The 18,541-nt window shown below is 38.8% G+C and overlaps 1 protein-coding gene across 3 annotated transcripts in view; it reads right to left on the minus strand.

Moving 5' to 3' along the window:
- The window catches only part of APPL1 (adaptor protein, phosphotyrosine interacting with PH domain and leucine zipper 1), a 44,268-nt gene that overhangs the window by 9,991 nt on the left and 15,736 nt on the right, over positions 1 to 18,541 (minus strand). For all 3 annotated transcript variants that reach the window (XR_006101888.1, XM_042449126.1, XM_042449127.1), the window contains exons 5-16: positions 15,817 to 15,904; positions 14,111 to 14,152; positions 13,517 to 13,575; positions 12,812 to 12,958; positions 11,759 to 11,841; positions 11,495 to 11,653; positions 9,521 to 9,709; positions 8,562 to 8,604; positions 5,975 to 6,031; positions 5,693 to 5,784; positions 4,965 to 5,147; positions 765 to 814 (exon numbers count right to left, since the gene is read on the minus strand). Coding sequence is in view for 2 of the 3 variants with exons in the window: in XM_042449126.1 (XP_042305060.1) it covers positions 765 to 814; positions 4,965 to 5,147; positions 5,693 to 5,784; positions 5,975 to 6,031; positions 8,562 to 8,604; positions 9,521 to 9,709; positions 11,495 to 11,653; positions 11,759 to 11,841; positions 12,812 to 12,958; positions 13,517 to 13,575; positions 14,111 to 14,152; positions 15,817 to 15,904 (1,192 nt within the window). In the remaining variant the exon portion in view is untranslated. The remainder of the gene's footprint in view (positions 1 to 764; positions 815 to 4,964; positions 5,148 to 5,692; positions 5,785 to 5,974; positions 6,032 to 8,561; positions 8,605 to 9,520; positions 9,710 to 11,494; positions 11,654 to 11,758; positions 11,842 to 12,811; positions 12,959 to 13,516; positions 13,576 to 14,110; positions 14,153 to 15,816; positions 15,905 to 18,541) is intronic.

Raw genomic sequence — 18,541 nt, forward strand, 5'->3', positions numbered from 1 at the left:
TGAGATTCAGCTTCAGGTTACTGAGCCTCACCTAACCCATTACAACATCCAGACACTAGTCCAGCACCTACACAGCCGCAGCTGACGCTTCTGACAAAATACAAAGAAGGAAAGCAAAATGAAATAAGTTTGTGATCTACATTTTGGGGATTTATATTTGTCTTATTAAATTATTATTATTATTATTATTATTATTATTATTATTATTATTATTATTTATATAGCTCTGTAGATTTACACAGTCTTCTACTCTGTAGTGGTGTAACTGCTGGACTTTTGCCTCTACATTGATCCCACTACCCCAGCTTTAAGTAACAATTGTGAAGTCTTTGAAATAAAAAGTACTTCTCTATGTACAATTACAATTGCCCCAATAAAGCACCTGAGATGTGGCAGACTGTGAATCATACAAATACTACTGCAATATAGCAAGTTGTAAAACCTATTTAATACTTTATTTAAACATGAATGATTATCAGCTTTGTACATAAACCAGCCCAGCTGTTACACGTGAACCTGACCACATGCTCTCTTTCTCCCATGGGAGCTTGGACAAAAACATTTTGAGAAGCCATGGGAGAAAAACAACATTTGATCAGATCCTCATGCAACAACTAGGCTGCCTTGCATACAAAACTAATAACCTGTATGCCTAACTTGATCTACTCTTTTCATCTTGTTCAAGTACACAGCCTGCCATTTTCAACAATGGATACCCCACTCTTTTCAATTCTATTTTAGATGTATTTAAAATTCTGTTCTACCTTCTGTTTCTGATTTGGTTCCTCCAGATTCTCCAAAAGGATTTGTACGTCTGTAAAATACAAAAGATATCATCACATCAGTGACCACAGAATATGAATTCACAATAATAAAACCGAGTAATATATTAAAATAAAACATGCAATATTTTCTTAGGTGGTAGTTTAAGGAGGTTAGCCCAACAGACCTCACAATACAGAATTATACTGGATATCTTGCATAAGTGTGGGCAACTGTGGTCCTCCAGATGTTTTCCAGTAGCAACTCCCATAATCCCTCACTATGAGTTATGATGACTAGGCGAGTTGGAGGTTGTAGGCCACAATCATGCAGAGGACCAAAGCTGCTCATCCTCCCTTAGATAAACAAAAACAAGTGAGAAAACCACTATCTTGTAGTAATAGCCTCCTCTTTCACTGGAAGATCAAATCAGCCCAGAACAAAATGAATCTATCTTTATTGTGCTCTGAATATTTTTCTTTCCTTTTGAAAAGATATAGTATTGCCAGAATACAATGGGCAATCCTAACCACACTAATAAAATGAAATGAAATAAAATCAAATAGTATCCTGTCTTCCTCCCAGAATTGGGACTCAAGGCAGCTTACAAACAGCAATACACTTAAAAATAGATAAAAAGAGAACAAAATAGAATTAAACTACTTACAGTATTAAAACACTTCACATCTCTAGTTAAAAGAATAAAATGCAATTAATTGTTTTTTAATTATTTTTAAAAATAGTTTAATACTACACTGCACATCCTAGCCCATTCCTTAAAAACTTTCTGTGGTAAAAGCTTGTTGGGATAAAAAGGGTTTTGCTTGCCCGTGGTGGACAGCATGAAGGGGGCCGTTCTGGATTCCCTGGGAAGAGAGTTCCAGAGCCAAGGAGCAGTCACCAAGAAGGCCCTCTCTTGTACTCATCAACTTTGCTTGTGATGGTGATGGGATTGAGAAGGGCCAATCTCCTGATGATCTCAGAGCCCAGGCAGACTCATACAGGGAGATAAAGTTTGCCAGATAGTGTGGACATGAATCATATAGCAATAGCAGTGGCAAGTACATTTCTATACTGGTTATCAGTGAACTAGAACTCTATAAGTGGTTTATGATGTGTAAGCCCATTGCCCCCAACAAGCTGGGTATTCGTTTTATCAACCTAAGGAAGGATGGAAGTACATTGGAGCCCTTCTCTAGGATCGAACTTACAACTCTGTGGCTGCAATACCAGCATTTAACCACTGCACCACCAGGACTCCTGGTCAGAACCAGAACTTTGAATTGTGCCTGGAAACAAACTGGGAACCAGTGGAGCTGTTTTTATAGGGGAGTAGTTTGGTCCCTGTAACCTGCCCCAATTAGCATACTGACCACAGCTCTTTGAACTAGAGGAAGTTTCCAAACACTCTTCAAAGACAGCCCATGTAGAGTGAGTTACAGTAGTTCAAATAGCATGCAACTAAGGCATGTGGCCAGATCCAGCATCTCAAGGAATGTACACAGCTGGCACACAAATTTTAAATGTGCAAAAGCACTTCTAGTCACCATGGATGCCTGGGATCCAGGTTCAAAGCTGAGTCCCAGAGTACCCCCAAACTGCAAACCTGTGTCTTCAAGGAGAGCATAACCCCATCTAACACAGGCTTAATTCCTACTTCCTGATCTCCTTTTCGACTGACCAGAAGCACCTCTGTCTTGTCTGGATTAAGTCTATCACTGATGGCAAGCATTCCAAATAAACATCCTCTCTTTAAATTAAACTGCATGGTGCCCATGATTAAATATAACTGCTAGCCTCAGTTAGACCGCATATTAGGAAATCCACACTTATGTAAACTCGATTGATTCAATGAGTCTACTCTAGTTGGGACTAGCAATTGGATTTAGGTCCACTTACTAATCTATTATTAATGTATTTGTTTACAAAGTAATTATTTCACACATAACTTTCTGAAAGTATTAATGGAATTTTTGTCTTTGTCAAGAGAAATATGGCTGCATTTGGCTCTCAGAAGATACATCATTACTTTACAAATAATACTTAAAGTGAAAATTTCATTACTTTACAAATAATACTTAAAGTGAAAATTTTCTAGGCTTCCAGTATACATCACAAATAAAAGACTTTACAAAAAAAAATTGATAAATAACTAAGACTCTTTAAAAAGGTAAAAACAGGACATTTTGACACCGGTTGTTTCTTGTTTTCACAGTTTAAAAAAGTGAATCTTTCACTTAACTATGAAGTTGGGTGGGATATTAGTGGTCATATACTCCAAGCCCATACACTCCAAGCTGCCTGATCAGCTCTGTCTAAACTCCTCCAGCAAAGGAGAGCTCATCACATCCTGAAGCACTCTGTTTTACAGTCAAACAATTCATACTTCTATGCCAATTTTACATATTTTACACCTCCAGAAATAAAATAAGAGGCAAATTATTGATAACTAATAAGCTAATCTGTGCAGCTATTCTGTTTATTTAAAGCACTGTACAAGAAGCCACAGGACTCCTTTAGCCTACCACAGAGAAAGTACATTTCAGTTATGTGCTGACTAAAAATTGTAAGTGTTATTCTGAGTTCTCACTGGAATGCATCTGTTCAACAGAATTAAATATAGGTGCATATTAGCCATTCAGCTTTGGCATCATAGTTGTTACAACACAATGCTAACAAGCTACCTGATTAAAATCTGAAACAAACTTATTGTCCTTTCCACTGATGAGACTCAGCACAGCAAGGCTCAGTTACAGCCTTTTCAGTGGAAGAGCCTATGTCTCCATAACAGCAAAACCTAAAAATATCTTGACTTACATCTTCATTATGGTCACTGAATCTCAGCACTATTGTTCATAAGAAAAACAGTACTCATGGACATTTGCTCTCCTGACCTACACCTCTCCCTGTTATGAGTATGTTCATTAAGAGAAAAGGAAGTTCATCCATTCTTTGGCTCATAGGAATCACTTGCAACTGTCAGCCACAATGAGCAGAATCTCTGTATCATGGTCAGCATATTAACTACACTGAGGATGTGCAAGTTGTAACAGGAATTTGCAAATATCAAGCAGTGGTTCTCCTTGTGCTGCCATTCCCATTCAAATTACAAATCTTGGTACACTTGCACAATACTAGGATATAAAGTATTACTGCATATCTATACTTTGGTTTTGAGTTTCTTTCTCATTGCATTTCAATCATGGCTCCAAGTCACAAGTGTGTCAGCACTATTGCCTGGCATCCAAAGCACACTGCCTGTTCACTGTTTTATAAATATATCACCACATAATCTATAAGGACAAAAAATTTCCAATACTATGAATAACTTCACAAGAATGTTCAAAACTTCGTACATCGCTGTACTTCTGTGTAACCCGCTTTGATCTATTAAGGAAAAGCGGGCTATAAATAAACAGTTTATTATTATTATTATTATTATTATTATTATTAAAACTTGAACAAAATCATCTTTAAATGTAGGGGGGAGAAGCAATATTGGGGAGTGGGTGAGCAAAAGATATTTGAAACAACTAACAATTTATCTTTCCAATACATACTATTCTAGAAGCCTAGATCATTTTCACTCACCTTTTTTAACTTAGGAAGAAAATCACCAGAGTACCATCACCAACTGGAGGCAGGGCTACCACATTTCTCTTGAGTTTCCAAGAGGAAATACCCAAGGTGCTTGGGCAAGTGAGCGATAGGAAAGGAAAATATACTTTTTAACAAACAAAAAGTTGAAAAGCTTGCACAACAGGGTGAAAGATGTCTGCTGCAAGAAATATAACACTGCACAGAGAAGCTCAAGCATCAAGCAATTTCCCAACTGTGAAAAGATCTGATTTTGAATCTGTTCTCTAACTTAATAGCCATGAACCCCAATCAGGCTTCACTCTCAGAGACCTAAAATCAGCCTCAAGCCTTGTCTTACATCCTAGTTATAAACAAGGCATTTGGGCTCATCCATCATTAAAATGGATGAAAGAAGTAAGGGCAAATCAAATTTGTGAACAGGAAGGCATGGAGTGAAAGTAAGTACATGATCCACAAAGCCTGCTCCCAATCACTTAATCATGATATTCTGAGTAGCTTCAAAGACATCAACAGGAGGCACTGCAGATTGTCTGTCAGTTTCACTTGCTCTGAGATTTTTTTGTGGGCTCACAATTCTAAATCCTCTGCTGCTGTTACCTTACCTGCCCGCCTGCCCTGAAGTTTTGGCTTGACCGGGTTGATCTTCGCTTACTGGAGAAATGATATCAAATTGTATCGGTGTGTCAGGTGCAACAAGGGAATCCAAGGAAAGTGCTGATAAAGATGCCGAATCTGATGCTAAAGATCCAGTACTACTGGTACGAGTTGTGGAAGGACGGGTCTGCCTAAAGAAAGGCAAAAAGAAGAAAACCTGTAAGAAAGACCAGAAGGAAATTTCTCCAGCTATTTAAATGTTTTCTGTAGAAGGGAAAATTCAGAAACCACTAGTCCTCATCATAAATTATTATTCTCTCCTCACATACTAGAGAAGCTATCTACCTCCAACACATTCCACCTGAAGTAAGTAGAATGGTCCTCTAAAAATCATAAATAATTTCAGGATCACTGCATTGTTGAAGGCAAATCTCTCTAGTAAGACAGACAGTACAGAAGGCAGAAGAAAGTACAATGTACAGTCTGTATATAAGATATGGTAAAAAGAAATGCAAGTGCTAAAAGTGCGATGCTGACATAAAGATCACGATAATTCAAAACCAACAGACAGACTACACAACACCAGTCATCAATTTATATCAAACTCAAATTAATCCTCAGTAATATTTTAGAATAGCCTTCACTAATCCTCCAAATAAGAAAACTTGCTATCAGTGGGATAATCATGATTTAAAGGACATGTTAATTTTAAAAGATCTGATGTTTTGCAACTTACGCTGTTGGCCTCATGCTCTCATGTCTCTGCTGGAAGGAAGGAGAGGGAGTGACAGCTTCCAGTGCCGACTGATTTACACGTGCAGCCATCTCCTGTTTGTTGGAAGCAAAACAAAGAAATGCCTTACATTATGTTACATTACAATAAAGTGTTTCCTTTCACTCACATCTGAATGTTAGCTAGGACATTAAGACTTCTTACTGACAGTTATATGGCACAACAGAAGCCATAAATCTATGCTTACATTTATTTTGACATTAAACAATAACTGATTCACATTACCTCTGGGTTTTCACTCAGGTATATCTGTTTGGAGATGTTGTTTATCGTGCATATCCACTGAAAAATAAAGTCAAGAAGTGCAACTGTCTATAACAGCTCATAATAATTTTCTACATATATATATTTCAACCCATTTCTTTACATAACATGCCTCCTATGTCTGTTGCATTTCAAAATATTTTTTGAGAGAGATAAAAATTGTTGATACATCCTTTTGATGCCAAAAAATTGGAAGGTGATAATCAGCTAATGACTTTTTTGGTCAACAATACTTGGTTACTAACCTGAATATAACTACTTGAGAACACTTATTCAGTTTGCCAACAAATTGTTGACAATTTGATGGTGCATACACACAAACTTTAATAATTAGGTGAAAGTAGTAGAATTTAATAGTAGTAGAATTCACAGAATTTAAAGCAGAGGTCGGCAACCTACGGCCTGCAGGCCGCATGCGGCCCACCGAGGCCTAGGGACCAGCCCCAGCCCGGCCCTGCCGCAGATTGCTGCCGGGGCCTTTGGCCTCCCGCGCAAGTTTGCGGGGCCTTTGCACACGGGGCAAGGGGGGAAAGCGGCGGGCAAGGAGGAGCAAGTGGGGGCAAGCGGTGGGCAAGGGGGGCAAGGAGGAGCAAGTGGGGGCAAGCGGCGGGAAAGGGGGAGCAATTGTCTATAGAAGTCTCAGAAACATGCATTTATATTAACATTTTTTAAAAAATCAGCAGATTTTTTGGCGTGTCCTCCATAAGTTTTATTTAAAAGTGTCCTCCATTTTAAATTTTTGTCCTACATTTGCCCCAGTTTATTTACTTATTTAATTTTTTTTAAAAAAAAATATTTATTTATTTATTTATTTTTTGCTTCGGCCCCCCAGTGTCTGAGGGACAGCAACCCGGCCCCCGGGTCAAAAAGGTTGCCTACCCCTGATTTAAAGCCTATGACAAGATATGGCTAAGAGGCACCTTTCTTTTCTCTAGTTCTTTCAGCATCTACGTAATACTTCTACAATGGTGCTATTATGTCATGATAGATTAGTTCCATCTTCCTCAATCAGATGTTGTCCAGATATCTATCTGGATGGTCCACCAATTCAGGTAAATGATGGTCAGAAATAAACAATCAGTTTCAGTTTAACTAGTTTTGTGCCCTGTACCTGAACTGCTTTAACTCTCCTATCCCAGCTCCTACTGAATATCACCAAATTTCTGAGACAAAGGAAACAGCAATGACAGTTTGGGGAGTGTTTGGGGATATAAGTTTTACAACATGCGTGGAGGAGTGAGAGGTTTTAAAAACAACTGCTTGAGTGAAAACCCTTGGGCTACTTCAACATTGCCCTTGGAACCTGTATCCTTGGAGTCCTATGAGTCTCAATAATAATAATAATAATAATAATAATAATAATAATAATAATAATAATAAATTTTATTTATAGACCGCTATTCCGCAATGATCATAGCGGTGTACAGAAAAAAAAATTGCAATACAATAAAAAATACAATGTGACAGTTAAAGGAGGGAGAAGTCTCATCCTTCAGGCAGTCCCTGATGTTGCTGGGTCTGCCTGATCGCTCCCCTTTCAAACAGTCTCTGCTTTTAGAAGTTCCTCGGTTCTACTATATCAGTTCCTATTAGTAGGACTTAAGTGCACACACATGCGCACACACATAAAGACATCTGATTTTGGTAACAGTTTTTATACCTTCCAAAGAACATTTGAATTGTTTTGCTATAGAAAACAATAATGGAATCTATTGGGGCGTTAAAAGATTAACTTGCTAAATGCAACAGGCTTTTGAAGGTGGACACAGATGTGTCAGTCTTTAAAGAGCTTCTTAAGCAGATCCAAGGATGGTCTTCAGGGAAATCCATTAATTGTGGGGGGGGGGGGGGGGGGGGGGGGGATTGGATATTTTCTTTGTTTTCCTAGTCACTTCATGTTTTTCCTGTTACATTCAATTTTAAGGTAACAACTTCATCTTTTTAAGTGCTCATTTTATTTCCTCCCCCCCACTAGTCTCCATAAAGGAAATCAATTTCCAATACAATTTGGTGTTTATACTGTCTATTTTCCTAGGGAAAATATTTTAATTATATATTTATTTTAAAATTATAAATATACATTATTTATATACTTTATAAAAATATATCTAAAAGTATAAAAAGGAGAGCCAGCATGGTATAATAATGGTTTGAGCCTTGTACTACAACTCTGGGGACCAGGGTTTGAGTCCCCTGATCAAGCTGTGGAAACCCACTGGGAGACCTTGGGCAAATCACACTCTCTCAGCCTCAGATGAAGGCAAATGCAAACCCTCTCTCTACAAATCTTGCCAAGAAACTCCTCTGATAGGCTAGTATTAGGGTCATCATCAATAAATAATCATAAGTTGGAAATGATTTGAAGGTATGCAACAATAACAACAATTTTCTTGGGGAGTAGGTCCACAGCTTTCATCAGATTGTCAAAGAAGAACCCGCCCCCCAAAAAACCTAAGAAACATTGCTAAAAGAGCAGAATGCTTGTTTACTGCTCTCCTGCTCTCCATGACACTTTGTAATTTAACATCCATTATGCTGAGCAGCTTACCTCTTCGTAGTCCTTTTTGCTCTCTGCTTGCAAAATAGAAGATCTTGCAGAAAAAGATACAAAAAGATTTAGCTGCGCATCTTGAAAGAAAAACTAACCTTTGATTGTTTGCATTTAGTCAATATATTTCTTTATTCAAAACATAATTAACATTTAATGTTCTCTGAACTCAGAATGGAACAGTCCAAATGTGTATTTCACATTTGGAGTACTCATCAGTACATTGGTGGCTGCCAGAGGTGATACATACCCAGCTGTGCCCATGAGCTATGGTCTTGAGTATCGCTGATATAAATGAAAGTGTGAGGAAGGGTCCCAGACCATGAGATATCTATTGTTACAAGACTTTGGTCCTACACAGAACGTCAAGCCTTAATCAACTGACTTATTTTATGCACACAACACTTTGGACTTCATTAATAATGTTGGATGATATCCTGTTGGTGAATACTCACAGTGTGCATCAGTCTTATGGCACTGCAATTCACTTTTTTGGTCACTGAAGAGCATGAACTCTTTACCACACAATGACCAACCTGCCCCTTGAACCCAGTCCTTTCTTAATTGGTAGAGAGCGGTGGGAGCAGCAGACAAACATCCAACTCTCTGTACAGCTAGATGCACAGCAATGATATTATGAGCAGCGAACTCCTCCAAAGCAAATATCTGGGTTCAAGGGACTACAGTTGAGAAAAGGTTGGTGGGGGGGGGGGAGGTTGGATAGGAAACTATCATACACCTTCCAACGCAGGGCAGCAGCCTATCAGTTTTACACAATGGCTATTTTCCCATTTTGTTTAGTTAAAAAAAAATTCATGTCATACCTCTTTCTGCCTGCTAACCCACCCACCTTACACTAAGCCCTTTCAAAAAATAAATCTCTCAAAGAAGCAACAAGTACACTGTTTTTCAACAGAAACATTAGCTAACACTAAGAAGAAATAGGAATAAATACATACTTTCTGCCATCAAAAGATGTTATTTGAAAGCAGTATCTTCTGTCTTCACAGTCCACAGCCATGACTGAACAGTTGTCTATATCCATAACAAGTCCTCCAGCTACATCGTCTCTTGCCTGGCTCATTAGATTTCCACCCTGAGTGAAGTAAAACTGCCTGTCCCAGCTGGAAGACACAAGGCCTGTTTTACTGAAATAAGAAAGTAGATTGTCTTAATATATTTATCATTAAAATACAAGACTGAATTTTATCTGGGCTACTAGATACAATGTCTAAAATGTATTAAAATACAGTGGGCCCTCTCCTTATGCAGGGGATTCGTTCCGCCCCCCCCCCCCCCCATAAGGGAAAATCTGAGTATGCTTGCGCCCCATAGGAAATAATGGGGCACGTGCATGTGGTGGAAGTACAGTGCACGCACCATTGTTTTATCGTCGTGTGGCTTCCATGTAAGCAGGAAGCCATGTATAGTGTGCCCACATATGGCGCGGGCGCACTGTAAAACAATGAGTAAATAAATGCATCCAAGTGACCAAACATAAAGATGGTACAAAAATCAAATAGAGTTTTTACAAATGTACATCACTGATAGATATTATTTAAGGCTTTGAAGCAATCATACAATAACTACCACATCCTCTCTCATTCAACCATGTCCTGGAGTGCATTAAGTGGAAAAGTAACTGTTCACTAGCTACAGATGAATATGGCCACAAGAAAGATATCAGTCACAGGCCCCATCCCACTGTGGTTCCAATGTAGTATTGTCATAAATATTCAAAGAATTTGTTATGTAAAGACAGTGAGAAGGTTGAATTTGGAAAGTGATAAGGCTCATTAAAGCTACTACAAGTACAGAAAACAATCTGGATAAGGAAACAACCATATAAATCAATGGGGGGAAGAATGGCCTACACTCAAGTTCCAAAAGTAGTCAGATTAACTGCAGACAAATTTCACATGCAGGAAAAGCAGTGGAGGGGAAGGGGGGGGGAAGAATCTAGAAATACTTTTAAGACTGATTCATTTTAACCTGAACTTCCATAGATGTCAGTCTGCATCAGGCATACTGACAAAATTAATATCAAATCCAGGTATGTTAACAGTTACATAGTTGTAGGGGTGGGATTGCAGTACAATAGCAAACAAACAGATGCAATTTGTGATACTTGCCATAAACCTTCAAACAGTTCTGTAAGGTGATACAGGTTTGTCATATTCCCTCCTCCCACTTTCCTTTTTATGCCAGCATAAACTCTCTCTTTGAAACTGCTTCATTTGAAGTTGTTATTTAACGTCTATACAGAACTATCAGGAAATACTAAAGTTCATTCAGTGACACTGAGCCAGTCATCAACTCTCAACCTAACTCATCTCACAAAGTTGTTGTGTACAAGAAGGAAGGCCATTACTTTGTTTTGAACTCCATGGAAGAAAAGTAAGAAATAAATAAAATAAAATTCCAAAGAGACAATCCACTTTTAAAATTAAATAATGTCTTTGTTTTGTGAAGTGCTAGCTGCTGTGACAAGCACAACAAATGAAGGTTCAGGTGTTTTCCCATGTGTGCCTACCCCTCCCTAGATTTCAGCCAGAGAACCCTGAGGCATCCTAAAAATTAGTACTGTGGCATGAGACTTTACAGACAAGACCAGCTACGTAAACCTGTGATGTTTATCTGATATCCACAGAAAGAGTGATTTTAAACTGTAATAATATATATAAATAACATCTATCTAGAATGCATCAGAAATCATCCACCTGTCTCATTTTAAATTACAACACAGCTTGCAAGAACTAGTCCACTGCTATCAAAGGGTTAAACCCATTTTATTGTCAATTAGAGTAGATCCATTGAAATCAATATGGCTCATAGTAGTTATTTATTTGAATGGGTCTACTTTAGTTAGGACTAAAATTGGATTCAGTCCCCTGAGCTACTTAAACTCTTGTACAGAAGATATTGGTTCTTACTTCCTTGCATTAAGATAACCAGCTTTTCGAGTAAGGTTCCTTTGTGGAGGAAATGTTGTAGTATCAGGGTCAGGCACATAGAGTGGGTCACTGGCTATCTCCAAATCCTCTATAGTCTGCTGCATGATCTCTACTTCACGATTCATTTCTTTCCGAACCCTAAAAACAAGGAGAAGTTTTAAAATTTCAGTTATAAGAAATGTAAGAGAACTTTTAAAAAAGAAATGTTGATGCACTGGTTCTATAGGGAAAAACATAACTTACTCTTGAACACTTGTTCCAATATTTGTTAAAAATTCTTCCAACTGTTCAGAAAGATTTTCTGAGCCCATCTTAAAGAAGCTTATCTTTTTTTTAAAAAAAAGAAGACAATTAAATTGTTAAAATATATAATTTATATTAAAACATATATTTTTATTCATGCAGATATAATTCAGTTTTAGACCTAAGGTAAGACACAAAATACACTGTGCTTACATATTAATCACATGTCCATAGCATGTGATTAAAGGTACATCTGCACTGTAAAAAGAATGCAGTTTGGCACCACTTTGACTGCCATGGCTCTGTCCTGGTATTGTGAGTCACCAGCCCTCTTTTGCAGGGAAGGCTAAAGAACATGTAAAACTACAAATCCCAGGATGTCTTAGGATGGAGCTACAGCACTTAAAATGATGCCCAATTGTATTATTTCTACAATGTAGATGGGCCATAAGTAAAGGGCAACTTGAGAAAAATATTTACTTGTTTCCTGTTTACAACTAGTGTAGAAGAAGAGAGAGCCACTTTTGGATAAACTGAACCATGTTCAACCTGTGTTTATATATGCTTACTTTTTTCTAAAACAGATACTCAGGGATAGCAATACTCAGTCTTCCTGGTTTATTTAGAGATGTAGGTTTATGTACTGGATTGCAGATACAGAAGAAGCTTGAATGTTCAGAGCACTACTGTCAGATATTGTCAAACCTGTTTCTTTGTTCCTTCTTTTGTCCCTAACTCTTACTTATAGAATCAAAATTTATGTTGGTGCCATGAAAATTCAGTACACAGCCTTGTATCATTGCCAAGGACACTACAGAAATTCTTGACATTACAAAATCCAAAATGCAATGAAAGGGTTTTCACATTTGTCTCTGGAGCAGTGTCACTGTGGGACATCCAGTAACTCTTAACATCAAATGCCCAATTTGTTTATTTAGGTATTTATATCCCGCCCTTCAGCCCTAACGGCTCTCAGGGCGGCTTACAATTATTTAAGCTAAGTAATTTATTCACACATATAATATCAAAACCCCTATTTCTGCAAATAATCACCTGAGCTTGCATGTAACCTAATAAGGGTTCTAACATGGCAATTTTCTTCTTATACTGCAAAGTATTTAATGCACAGAAATAATGCATCATAGTCTGATGTTGTTTCTTTCGGGACGTATACACATCTTCCGTAACTTCATATTTGACCTAAAGAGAAACAGAAAAACAGGATTTCTGACTTATGACAGAACACTTTAACATAAAAAGATATTATATAGAATTTATGGAACAATAATTCCCTTATGAATTGAGAAAGATCTAAAATAAACATTCATCTTTTTAAAAAAGAATTTCTGTATTTCATTCTGATCTTAATGATCACAAATGTAAAGTACTTAAAAATATCCTACATGGCAACATCACATGGGAAAACAATTTTGTTTTCTGTACAATAGCACCTGAATTGTTAAGAGCATATAACCATTTGTAACTATTGACTACATGTGTGTGCATGCGCCTTGAAGTGGCCTGTCAACTTATGACAATCCCATGAATTTCATAGAGATTTTTAAAGCAAGGAATACTCAAAGAGATGGTTCTGCCAGTTCCATCCTCTGAAATATAGCCTACAACACTTAGTATTCATTGACAATCTCCCATACAAGTACTAACTAGGCCTGTCCCTTCTTGGCTTCCAAGTACAATTTAAGTCCTGTTACAGCCATTTTAGAAGGCAAAAGCAAACTATTGAATAGAAAGTTTAACCTTCTCATTCTCTCTCTTTTTTGACAGCCGACTATATCTGGTGATGGCAGCATCATGGTCTGAAAAAGAAAGTTACACTGTATTCAAGTTGTAGTGACATGTTCAAGATGAAATTAACCTTCACAGAAGTCATGTTTCATTTTAATTAAATGTAAAATTATATTAACTATAAAACAAAATACCACAGAAATTAGGAATTGTTGCTGTTTTCTTTCTTCCCCATTCCTACTTGATTTGCTAGAAATACTCAAAATCAAAACTACATTTCTGATATTTCAGTTCTTCCAGAAGTATTTCCACAGTTTGAGAAAAACAAGTAAAAAACTTCTGACTTTAATAATGTCTTCCTCAACACCTCCAGAAAATATATGGAGATGATGGCAGTTTCAGTTTAACCTATCTGGAGGGAATCAGTTTTATGAAAGCTCTTTTAATATATCTTATGTCATAAGAGTTTACTCTTTTTACCAACTGAATGAAAATGCCTGCCCACGAAATGTCAAGGACTTACAAAACCTTGCTATTCACAACAGCCCAATCACACATCATAAAATAAAGAGCACACCAGGAAATTAACATTTAAGTCTTACTTACCATTGCTTGAGATCTGAAAAACTTCTTTTAAAGTCAGTATCTCTGAAATGAAAATATTGCCTTTAAGCAAACACATATTATTGCAATTCTCTCCACGGTAATATTAATGTAAACTACAAAACACGACTCGGTTCACCTGATTTGTACTAATCTTTAACAACTAAGTGATAACAAGCTTTTTAAAGGATATAATGTTCCACTAAGATTAAAGAATTCTCTCCAATGTTTGTCCAAGTAGGTGGTAATTTGCACAAAGGCCAGTTGCTTATCTGTGGTTCTTTGGGTGGCTGGGATGCCTTTTCCTCTGAAGGAACCATAGCTACAGGTTCTGTCTAAACTGTAACAAGTTGTTCTAAAGCCTAAATACTAACAACTGTTCAATGGGCCAAAATATCCTGGCCAAAGGACAATTTCTCTGGCAAAGCCAACAAAGAAACCAGTCTCACAGACAGGGACATCAGCTGATTAGCCCTATTGGAACCCACATTTTAAAAACTGGGCCCTGTGTTCTTCCCCCAAGGAGACAAAACAGAGGCTGTGCCTGTCCATATGTGGAATCTCCTCCAGCTCCTGGTGAAGGGGTGGGGGGAGAGGCAAAAGGGAACAAAAAAACAGAGGAAGGTAGGAAAGCCTAAGTAAAGGAAAAAGAAGAAAAAATCTTTACAAAGAAAGGTTCCCAAAACTGAGGAAAGATCATGGAGAGAAAGTCTTATGCCTTCAGTCACGGTCGCACTCAAAGTAGAACTGAGTGGTGGTCTCATTTTAGGACTGCAAAAAGTCTGTAGAAGGCTCTATAACAGAACCCCTACACAGATACAGAACTCACACCAGTGAGACACACACAGACACTATGAGGAAGAACCAATCTTACCCATCTGCTCAATTTGGGGATTTCCTTTCACAACAACTGCCCTGTATGAGATTGGTGTTCACTGTTCAGGGGAGACCCATAACCTCCTGAAGAGGTTTTCCAAGGAATGGGGTGGTCTTAAAGGGGTGGTGGAAGGAAAGAGAAGTTGTGCATGCTTTTATTTATACAACCACTGAACACAACATTAGGACTGAAAAATCAGTCTTCCAATTGAAGCCATGTACTCAGAAAGGTAACCAAATAAAACATGCAAAAGATTTCATTCTTACATTTCAAAATGTTTAATTGGCAAGATGTTTAACGGTAGGAATACAGTGCTTTTATGTATCACTTGTCAAATCCATTAGTCACAACTAGAACAGATCCAACAAAACCAATGCATCTAATAATAATGTCCTCCCTCCATGATAACTGTCATCCTTCGGCCTGTGAGGGAGTGAACAGACAGGCCCAGCTCCACCAGGGCTAGCCTGAAGAAGAAGAGCCTTCCCTCCAGTCCATCTGCCTTGGTTCAGGCCCCAGAGGGAGAGAATAACCACTGGACCTCATTCCCTTTCCCACCACCATTCTCTTCTCCTTTTGTGTCATGTCTTTTAGACTGTAAGCCTGAGGGCAGGGAACCATCTAATTAAAAATAATAATTGTAAGCCGCTATGATAGCCTTTAGGGCTGAAGGGCAGGGTATAGGCACCATAAATAAATAAATAAATAAATAAATCTGGACCGTATCTTGGTATATATGAGCAACTAATGCACAACTGCCCATAAAGATAGCAATGCTGGCATTGAATAAACTACTGTGTCGGCACACCAATTGTGTCAGTAGCTACTGTACCTTTTAGATCTCTTTCCTTGAACTGGGTAATGGGAAACATCATGGCATCAGCTAACTGAGTAGACAGTACTGCATGACAAGAACTGAGCTATGGAAAGAAAAGCCACACACATTTGTATGGAAATATAGATTTCTCCTGCTTCACAATGCTCATATTCACATAAAACAACAAGCCAAATGTTCTGTCTATTAAACCACACCTTTAACAAGCAGAGTGTTCATTCAGTTTGCTTACTTTCATTCTGTTCCTTCCTTTGTGAAGGGAAAGAAAGCCAAGATTCATAACACAACCACAACAACAAAAATTGGTTTTAAACTGTTATATGAATCTGGCTTTAGGGCACAATAAACTATCATTTGGGGGTTATGCTCAGAGGTTCTGCCAAACTTTTTTATCTACCTATAATTATTGGTTTTCAGTTACTAATTTGCATAAGTGATGCCTAAATACATTTCAATCTTTAATACAAAAATAAGCATAGTGCAGTGGTTTTGAGCATTGGATTACAACTCTATAGAGATCAGAGTTCAATTCCCCACTCAACCATGGAAACCCACTGATGCACGACCTTGCACAGGTCACACACTCTCAGCACCAGAAACGCCTGTCATAGGGTTGCCTTAGGTCACCATAAGTAGAAAACAACTTGAAGGCATAAAACAACAACAACAACAACAAGTTATCAAATATTGTTCACAGTATAAATTATATTGTGGTAGGGAACAAAGTGCAGGTATCAGCCTAGACCCTTACCTGTACAGGGAATAAATGATATCAGAAGAACGACTTAGGGAGCTGGGGATGTTTAGCCTGGAAAAGAGAAGGCTAAGGAGGTGATATGATAGCCTTGTTTAAATATTTGAAGGGATGTCATATTGAGGAGGGAGCTAGCTTGTTTTCTGCTGCTCCAGAGACTAGGACCTGGAGCAATGGATGCAAGCTACAGGAAAAGAGATTCCACCTCAACATTAGGAGGTCCTGACAGTAAGGGCTGTTCGACAGCAGAACAAACACCCTCAGAGTGTAGTGGAGTCTCCTTCCTTAAGAGGTCTTTAAAAAGAGGCTGGATGGCCATCTGTCGGGGATGCTTTGATTTAGATTTTCTGCATGGCAGGGGGTTGGATTGGATGGCCCTTGTGGTCTCTTCCAACTCTATGATTCTATGATTCATAGTCATGCTCCTGACCTTTAACATCCTACCCATGCCTCTTGAGGTCAGACACTTTATGGTCACAGTGCCTGCTAGAACTGGCAACACAGCTAGGAGGCAACTCTTGATTCAAGAACTTTTCTGAAGCCTACTTTTGGATCCAGGAACCTTCACCCACCCCATGTTCTCTCCGATGAGGGAAAGTGTGTTGCTGGCAAAGCCAACACTAGCACGGGTTATATGAACACTCCTAGAGCCAGTCCTAAAGACTTTGGAGCTATGATGACCTCATGTTTTTTTCTTACTGGGAAGAGCATAGAGCAGACAAATCTCCCTGCCGTGTGAGATGGAAAGTAACAGAAAGGATTCTGCCGCATGTCACTGGACTTCCATCTTGAAAAAGAACAGGAAAGAATCTCCAGAAAGGTGCTAGGGCAGAACATTCCATACTGGATCAGGTCCTTAGGCGAGAGGTTTTCTCCTTTTCTGATCTGCATCCTTCTTTGTAACATTTGCCTTCTTCCAGGATTTCACTGCTTATGAAACCTTTTTTTTCCCTACTATTCCATGCCTTCATCCTTTCCTAATAAATGTTTTTTATGAAACACTTTGTGTGTGCTTGTGTCTGTTGATTTATGGCAACCCCATGAATTTCACAGTGTTTTTTTTTAAGGTAAGGAACACTCAGAGTAGTTTTGCCAGTTTCTTCTCTGAAATATAGCCTGCAGCACCTGGTATTCATTGACAGTCTCCCACCCAAGTAGTAACAAAGGCTGACCATGCTTAGCTTCCAAGACAACATCTGGTACCTTTAGGGTAGTTACTGCATTTTAAATTGATTTGCTTTGGGAAGGAATATGCTTCACATTAGTTGTTGTTGTTGTGCCTTCAAGTTGTTTCTGACTTATGGCGTCCAGAGCTTCCGTGGACTCAGTTGTACTGGATCACTTTGAGTCTGTAAGTACCGAGGATGTGGACAAGATCCTCAGCAGCATTAGGAAGACGACGTGCTCTCTCAATCCCTGTCCTTCATGGCTGGCAGTTCAAGGGGGAATGGCGGTAACAGAGATGTTGCGCCGAATTGTTAATTCATCTCTCAGGGAGGGCCGATTTCCATCTAGTCTAAAAACGACCATTGTAAAACCTCTATTAAAAAAGCCCTCCCTTGACCCCCTAATTCAAAATAATTATCAGCCTGTTTCACTGCTGCCATTTCTAGGGAAGGTGATCGAGAGAGCAGTTGCCTCCCAGCTGCAGGGGATCTTGAAGGATACAGATTATCTGGACCCATTTCAAACCGGCTTCCGGGTGGGCTATGGGGTTGAGACTGCCATGGTCGCCTTAGTCGATGATCTCTGTCTGGGCATGGACAGGGGTAGTGCTCTTGGACATCTCTGCGGCCTTCGATACCATCGACCATGGTATCCTTCTGGATCGCCTGAGGGAGTTGGGCATCGGGGGCACTGCCCTGCAGTGGTTCCGTTCCTACCTCTCAGGTAGATTCCAGATGGTGGAGCTGGGGGACTGTCGCTCCGATAAGAGGGCCCTTACATCTGGGGTCCCTCAGGGAGCAA

This window comes from Sceloporus undulatus, chromosome 2 (assembly GCF_019175285.1).
Source record: "Sceloporus undulatus isolate JIND9_A2432 ecotype Alabama chromosome 2, SceUnd_v1.1, whole genome shotgun sequence".
Classification (NCBI taxonomy): Eukaryota; Metazoa; Chordata; class Lepidosauria; order Squamata; family Phrynosomatidae; genus Sceloporus; species Sceloporus undulatus.